The sequence below is a fragment of the Trachymyrmex septentrionalis genome, unplaced genomic scaffold, assembly GCF_001594115.1.
Source record: "Trachymyrmex septentrionalis isolate Tsep2-gDNA-1 unplaced genomic scaffold, Tsep1.0 scaffold89, whole genome shotgun sequence".
NCBI lineage: Eukaryota > Metazoa > Arthropoda > Insecta > Hymenoptera > Formicidae > Trachymyrmex > Trachymyrmex septentrionalis.
In genome coordinates, this window is record NW_017306081.1 from 915,965 (window position 1) to 924,294 (window position 8,330).

The following is an 8,330-nucleotide window of genomic DNA, read 5'->3' on the forward strand; positions in this document are numbered from 1 at the left end:
ATTTTTTTTTTTAGAACTATCATTATTACGAATTTTCAGTAAATATTAATAGCTATTTCAACAGGAAAGAATTGTAAATTAGTTTTTATTCGAGTAGTGCCGATCTTTATTGTAGACGTACCAATTATCGACATTCTTTATTTGCTGCGTATCTATTTATTAACTCGACTATGCCTGTGACAATTACTGGTCCGTAGAATATCTTGAACAACAATTACGGATCTAATTTTTTTATTTGGATTTTGGATACATTATTATTCGATTTACAAGAATTTTTTTCGGCCCACCTAGTCCCATTAATCAACAGACATGGCGATTACTCGAACGACTACGTGCTTCGGTAAAGCAGTGCTTGTCAGGTAAAAAAAAACTATGAAATTTGTCTGAAACAATAATTTGTGATAATGTACATAAAACTGCAATCTCGATTTAGAACTCAATTTATCTCACGCAAGTTGCCAATACTCCAAAATCACGCAAGATGTCAAATAGTGTCTCTTAACATCACACTGAAGCATTTGATCGAAATCACGCATAGGCTCGGTTGCTGCACATATTCGATTTAATCAATAGTGAATTCATATATTTACGAGTTTCATAATATAACACAACATTATAAATACTTCTTTCAGCAAACCTCACGATCGACAGAAAGCACTAAAATACATCTTTAATACGTGAAGCGATTACTGGTAACACCCTGGCGATTTCTGGGCCAACTATTTTACTCGCTTTAACGTTCAGAGCAAAGAAAGCCGGAAGAGAGTTACATAAAATTGCAAAATCTGATGTAAAAGACAAATGGGTCGATCTGTTGGAAAGGATCCAATTACACTACTCTCTTAAAATACCTTTATTTTATTTGATATTATAGGAATGTATTAATGTATTTAGCGTATTATTCGCTAATGGATTATCATCATAATTGCAAATAATTTAATAAATTTTTATTTCAAAAAATTGAATTATAAAAATAGCAATAAAGTGGTTGACACATTATTCGTAATATTTTCTTTGCAACTTTAATTTAAAATATTTTACGCAAATCGCACGCGGAATAAGTTATACACACGCGCGTACACACACACAACGAGTAGAAATGTCATATTATTTGATTTACGAATAACACATTTATTTTTAACAAAATTCATGTAGAACTAATATATAATTGATTACTAAAACCTGAAAATTGGATAATTAAATAATATAATGATATTTCGTGCGCCCTATATATTTTAATACTTTTTAACAAGAAAAGGAAGAAACAATGATCTCGAGGTAAGAAAGCGAGTACTTACCCGAATGGCATTTTTCAGCGTCTCCGCTTCTTGACGAAGGCTATCGAGCTCGTTCATGATGTCTGGCAGATGACGCGCGTGCCTTATAAGCACCCGTTAACGGGTACAAGATACTGAAACGTCGTGCGTGCGAGAGGGGCTTGATGGAGCTCCCTCCTCTCGTCAGGGAGGGCTCAGAATTTCTACGATAATGACGGATGACGGTAGCTCCTGTCGGTGGCGCCTACTCTCTGTGGCAGGAGTAAGGCTAACTGCAAAGCCGGTGTCACGCCGTCGACAGCGTTTCCGGTGGCCAGTGGCAAATGCTCCTGAACTTACCACTCTCGTAAGGCAAGGTGACAGGTAAAGGAAAAGGAGATGAATGAAAATGGGGATAAGGATAAAATTTGTGTCTCCGCCTAACAAAGTCGGGACAACTACCAGCTTCACCCGGCCCCACCTCCTCACCCCCTGTTTTTGCTACTGCAGCGGCTTCCGCTTCCGCTGCTACCACCGCAACCAAAGCCAGATCACAGCTGACCTCTCTGCCCTTCGCGCCAACTTCGACACTGCCCAACGAGACCGTTGCCACCCCTAGAACATAAAATATCAAGTCAATCAAGTACAACTAACAAACACAGTACATAAAAAAACCTTTAAGTTAATTTATATAACATTGCACGCGTCTTTAATTCGCAAAAAAATATATTTAAATTTTTTTAATACACTGACAGGTGTACGAAATTACTATAATTTACTCTTTAAAATTTTTGGAGTAAATTGTCACTCTGAAGAGTAAGAGATCACTCTAAAGAGTGAAAATTGAGCTAATATTAAAAAAGAGTGAGAGTCCACTCCAAAGAATTTAGAGATGATTATAACTATAATTTATAATCATTTTCAGTGCCAACTACATACTTTTGTAAAAGCATAAATGTAATCATTAATTATTAGCATTATAGTAATAACTATGGAACTTCTCACCATAATTAATTTACCATGCCAATTATAGTCACAAATACTAAATACTTTTCTCTCACAGTCAGTGTAACATTGTCAAGTTACATAAAATTACAAATGTCATTGCTCTTTTATCGCGACGCTAGGATTTATTCTTTATGAAGAAAGCAGAGGTGTTACATAAATCAACGGCCATTCCATCTGTCGTGCGTGTTACTGCCGATGATAAACAGAACGTTATACAATATTTCTCGTCAGGGTTGCCACAGAAAATAAATTTTAGAATAACTTGACTCTGACTTTTCCAGGTTTTCCAGATGAAAATGGAAAATTTTCCATAACTAATATAAAATATATAAATTTTAACGTTTAGACTCAAGAATTGTAGCTATATTATTAAAAACGCAAAAAAACTTAGTAGCATAGTAAAACTTTGGGTGCAAATTCAAGCCAGCAAAAAATAAATTAGTTTTGAAAAAAAGATGGAGTTACAACAAAAAAGAAGGATCAAATAAAAATACCAAATAAATTATAAATTTGAATTATTTTGTTAAAATCGTTTAAAGTTGCGCAAGTTTTGAACTATAAATATCAGATATAATATTTAAAAAATTATAACAATTATTTCGAATAGAAGCAGTTTAAGGAAATTGTGAGCAAATTTTGAAATTCCAGATTTTTTTACATTTTCTCCTGACTTTTCCCGGTTTCCATGACCAATTTTAATTTCCCTGACTTTTCCCGGTTTTCCAGGTCTGTGGCGCAATTTTGATACGGTTCAAGTATAGCGAACAGACGGCATACCTAAGCCGTCTTCCGCAAATGTCTTTCTCCGAGAATTACTGCGATTCCTTAATGACTGTAATAGATAATCGCATTGATTTTGCACGCGACTCAAAGTACGATCTTATGCATGCGTGTCGCGACGATTTATATATGCCTAAGGAAATTCTAAGAAGTAAAGTGGATAAGAACATCGCTGAAACTTTCAAATATTTATACTCTGATAGTGATGAATTGGAGTGTGTAACTTAAATATGATTGCTGTATCATTTAGTTGTCATTTAGTCCAGCTAACTAATTGGCACATATGCCATTTTTAAGCGTTGTATACATATAGTAAAGATAAATAGTTATTTCCAGACATACATAATGAGTCGTATCGTTCGTGTATTAAACAAAACATACTGTTTTACTACGAAAAAAACATAAATAAATTAAATTAGAATCTCTGCTGCATTAACAATTGCAATACTCATTTACTCAAAATTTGAATATTGCATAACATAAAGAAGAATGAATTATGCTGGATGCTTTCTGTATTTAATAAGTATATTTTATGTCATTTTTATATCAACTTGTCACTAAATGGGAAATACCTAGTAATTGATATCTATTCTTAAAGTAAATATTCATTAATGTACCGATATTACACTTAGAAAAGAAATACATTTTGTATAATGCTGGCAACTATAGAGATGACAACAACTATATGAGTTTATATGTAGAATTAATGTACAGATATAATTAAATAAACTATTTTATAACTATTGCAACTGAAAAAGTTGAATTACGAGGAATTTCTATAAAACTCGTATAGTTGTACTCAGAGAAAAAGATATACTATATACAGCAACTTATATACAGATAACTACACGAATCCGACCGAAATTTTGATTTCGGTCAGTTTCGGAAAATTAGGGTTTCGATTTAATTTCGGTTTCGGCCAAAATTAAGAGAAAATTTCAGTGAGTAAACCGAAACTGTACAAATTTCAACGCAGTAAGCTTTAAAAAACAACTGTTCGATTTTAATTATTAACTCATTGATTAAGACAAGTTTGAGTACAAACTTTGATAATTTGATTTCTTTAAAAGTTAAGGATGCAATATTATTATATTATTATAGTTAAAATATTTTAATAACATTTTGTTTTTTAAAGAGTACATAAATTTGTCATGATTTCTGAAAATCATAGTCTCTATAAAATTTATTTCAAAAAACTCCTCCCCCTCCTCTCTCTCTAATCGGGTGATTTTAATATAGACATAGAAAGTTAAAAATTACTGTCAGAATAAGTTAATAAGAGTAATGAATTCAGGTAGTTTAAAACAATTGATAAATGAGCCAATGAGTAAATACTTCAGAGACAAAAATTGATTTAGTTTTTATTAACGAGGAAATAGAGGTAAAATAGTTGAGCATGAAAAATAGCGGACCATTCAGTCAACATGTAAGTGCGAAAAAGAATAAGAATAGTATGATTATATGTAGAAATTATAAGAAGATAGATATGAAAAAATTTGTGAGAATGATTGTAGTGTAAATGTTATCGAAGATAATAATGTTAATGATCTGGCGAATTTAACTTATAAATGTGATTATAAATGTGATTATAAAGTATCTTGATGAGGTTGCGTCTAGAAAGAAAATTACACTGCAAAATAAGTAGCGAGGTAAGTAATGGTTTCCCGAGGTGATCCGTCAAATGGTAAATCTAAAAAATGAGGCCTATAAATTAGCTCGAATAAGCAAGAGTAATTATGATTGGGAACTGTTTCGTCAACTGAGAAACAAAGTGGTTGATGAATAGAGAAAGGCCAAGAGAAATTATTTAGAATCTAGATTAAATAAAAGTAAAAAAAATCCTAGACAAATGTGGAGGTCGCTTCGGGAGCTGCTGAAGAGTAGTACGAATAGAGATAATACGTATAGAGAGATTCAGTGTGGAGATATTTTGTATAGTAATATATATGAGATGACAAATATTTTTAATAGATATTTTGTAGATAACATATCAGGGACTTTAGAAAGTGATGATACGTTAGAATTAATAATAGATAAATATACTGAAAATTGAAGTTTTTAGTTTATTAATTAATGTAGGCGAATTAAATCGAATAATTAATAAGTTAGGAAACAAAAGTGGTACAAAGGAAAGAATAACTAATGAGATAATGAAAAGGGTAGTAATATGTGTGTGGTAGCAGGTATAAAATTATGCGAAGTACTCAATACATTTTTAGAGAAGGGAATATTCTCAAATAAGTGGAAAGAAGCTATTGTAATTCCTATACCAAAAATACAAAGAACAAAAAAGAATAGAAGAATTTCGACCTATAAACCAATTTATGAGAAGGTACTAGAAATAACAATTCATAGTCAATTAGTTAACTATTTAGAGGATAATAAATTATTAGAAGAGTGCTAATCAAGGCTTAAAGCGAGACATTCATGTAAGACTGCTCTTCAATGGGTTATATCGAGTTGGGAAAGAAGTATAGATAAAAGAAAGATGATAGAAGTTGTATTAGGTTAAGTAAAGTCATCGCATATTTTTTAGCTCAAAGTTGTATATACAATATCTTCGTCAATAAAATGAATGAAATTCAAATTTAAAAAAAGGGTTTTAAAGCTTGAAATCTCTACTTTTAAAAGCTTATCACATTTTTTAAGTTTATATGAGTTTGATAATTTTTACATACCAAAAACTACCTGAAAAAGATGAAAAATTTTCTTCTCACTTTGTGGATTTGTAACGTGTCCAAAACGAATTTGAGAAAATTTTCGATTACCTATCGTGAAAGCTTGATACTTTCCCTACAAAATCGTTTTTTTTAAATATTCCTACGACTTTTGATTACTGAGTTATCGCGGATTAAATAAAAGAATTATTTTGACTTTAATTGCTCATAACTCCATTAAAAATTGTCGTATCGTATAATTTAAAAAAGAGATTTTTAAAGCTGAAACTTTACTCTATCAAGATATATTTATATTGTTGGTAAGAAAGTAATTGCGGTTTTTACTGATAGATGTCTTTTAAAAAAACGCGATGACTTTTTACTTAACCTAATATTTTTAGATTTAAAAAGGGCGTTTGAATTAGTAGACAGAAATATTATGTTGAAGAAAAAGGAAAATTATGGGATAACAGGGGTAGTACTTAGTCGGTTTAAAAGTTATTTAGAAAACAGAACTCAGAGAGTTAAATTTAATAGAAGTTTGTCAGGATCTATTGCTGTGAAGCTAAAAAAATATCGGAAAGCAATATAAAAATAAAACTAAAAAATATATTTTAGAAGTGGTTAATGAAATTAAATACTTAGATGCCATTATAGATAGAAATTTAAATTTTGCAGCAAATGTTAACTATCTAGGGAAAAAGATAGGATTAAAATTAGGGGCATATCGTCAAATTAGTATAAATTTGACACCATACATGAGGTGTGTTGTATACAAAGCGATAATTGCTCCGTTGTTTGAATATTGTTCGTCTATATTATTAAGTTTAAACGGTTATAATGTGCAGTATTTATAGAAATAAGAAAATAAGGAAATGGGAATTATATTATGGTGCAATTACAGAACAAGAATTGAAGATACGCTTGAGACATTGCAATTTATGTCAATTAAGGAAAAAATTGAATATAATGTTTGTATTTTGGTATATAAAATGATAAATGAAGATTGTCCAGATTATTTAAAAAATGAAATAGAGAAGTAATCAAGTAAGAAGGAAGGAAGGAGTACAAACAAGATTAAAGGAAAATATATATATTAAAAGATGTAAAACAGAGAATGTTGTTATATGATGGGTTTAAAATGTACAATTTACCTGAATGAAATAAGAAAGAAAAAAAGATTTAAAAACTTTAAGAGAGCGCTAGTGCCATATACTCGTATGAGGAGTGAAGAGGAATAATCCAATGTAGATGTATGGGATATTTAAGTCTGCCGGTTTGGATAATTAATAAATAGGCATTATATTAGATTGTATCACACATTGTAGCTATTGAAGCTAACAAAGATCAATCAATCAATCTCTTTCCCCTCCCTCCCTCCCTCCTCTCCCCCCCCTCTCTCACTAACAATAAGACTTATCTAAGATAGTCTTTCGATTTCGTTTTCGGTCGAAATTAAATGACAACCAAATATTCGTTTTCAGTTTCAACCGGAGGTCAAAATGTGATTTCGAACTCTGTACACAAGTTCCATATACAAAAATTAGTGTACATATAGTTAAGTAAACTATTTTCTAGTTGTTGCAACTAAAGCTAAACAGTAGTGTCTCATAATATGTTTTCATAACCATTCAGCTTACCTCTGTGAAGTTGGCACCTCATTTTTCAAACAATGAAATTTTCGTCAGTTTCGAATGCAGCCCGAAGAATTCCTGCTCAAAATGAAAAATAGTTCCGGCGAATTAACACAAAAAATTAAAAATTAAAAATTTAGGGTGCCAACTTCACAAAACGCAGAACAAAAATCGCAATATCTTCTAAACCATTAGTCCTAGCGCTTTAAATGATAATAACTTTTGATAGAATTCTTGAAGTGCTTCAGAACTGCCAACAGAACTGCCGCAACGTTCAAAAATTTTTTGTCCTTCAGATGTAAGAGAATCACATTCAAAAAATCGCAAATCTCAAACTGTTGTCCTAGCCTCGGTCCTAGTGCTTCAAGCGTTAATAATTTTCATTAGAACTCGTGGGGTGCTACCCAGAAATGTCGAATTGCCGGAAAATTAAAAAAAAATTTTCTGGTGTTTAAAATTTGTAACACCTGAGGAGTGAAAATTTTTCGTTCTGCGTTTTGTGAAGTTGGCACTTCAAATTCTTAATTTTCGATTTTTTGTGTTAATCACTAGAACTATTTTTCATTTTAGGCAGGAACTTCAGAAACTCTTCGAGGTGCATTGGAAACTGTGACAAAAATTTAATTTAAAAAAAAATAAGGTGCAAACTTCACAAAGGTATTCAGCTTTAGTTACAATAATTATAAAATATTTTATTCAATTATATTTTATACAAGATGTTTCAAAATTCGCGGCCACAAAGTACAAGACGTGATACTTTATACTAAAACAATCAACTTTTTCAAAATTGCGTCCGATAAATAATTTTTGCGCTTATTTGTTAACTTCCTGCTCTTCTGCAAAAACTATTTGTCAGAGGCAATTTTGCAAAAAGAAAAAGTTGTTTCTTTTAGCATAAAGTATAACGTTTTGTATTTCGCGGACGCGAATTTTGAAATACCCATTTTATATATATATATAAATTGTAAAATTAATGTATATATATATGTATATAT

At 31.1% G+C, this 8,330-nt stretch overlaps 1 protein-coding gene across 2 annotated transcripts in view; it reads right to left on the minus strand.

The window, feature by feature from the left end:
- LOC108755594 (guanine nucleotide-binding protein G(I)/G(S)/G(T) subunit beta-1) overlaps positions 1–8,330 on the minus strand; it is a 36,424-nt gene that overhangs the window by 9,108 nt on the left and 18,986 nt on the right. For both annotated transcript variants that reach the window (XM_018498702.1, XM_018498703.1), the window contains exon 2: positions 1,299–1,871. In XM_018498702.1, coding sequence (XP_018354204.1) covers positions 1,299–1,355 — 57 coding nt within the window. In that variant the 5' untranslated portion in view covers positions 1,356–1,871. The remainder of the gene's footprint in view (positions 1–1,298; positions 1,872–8,330) is intronic.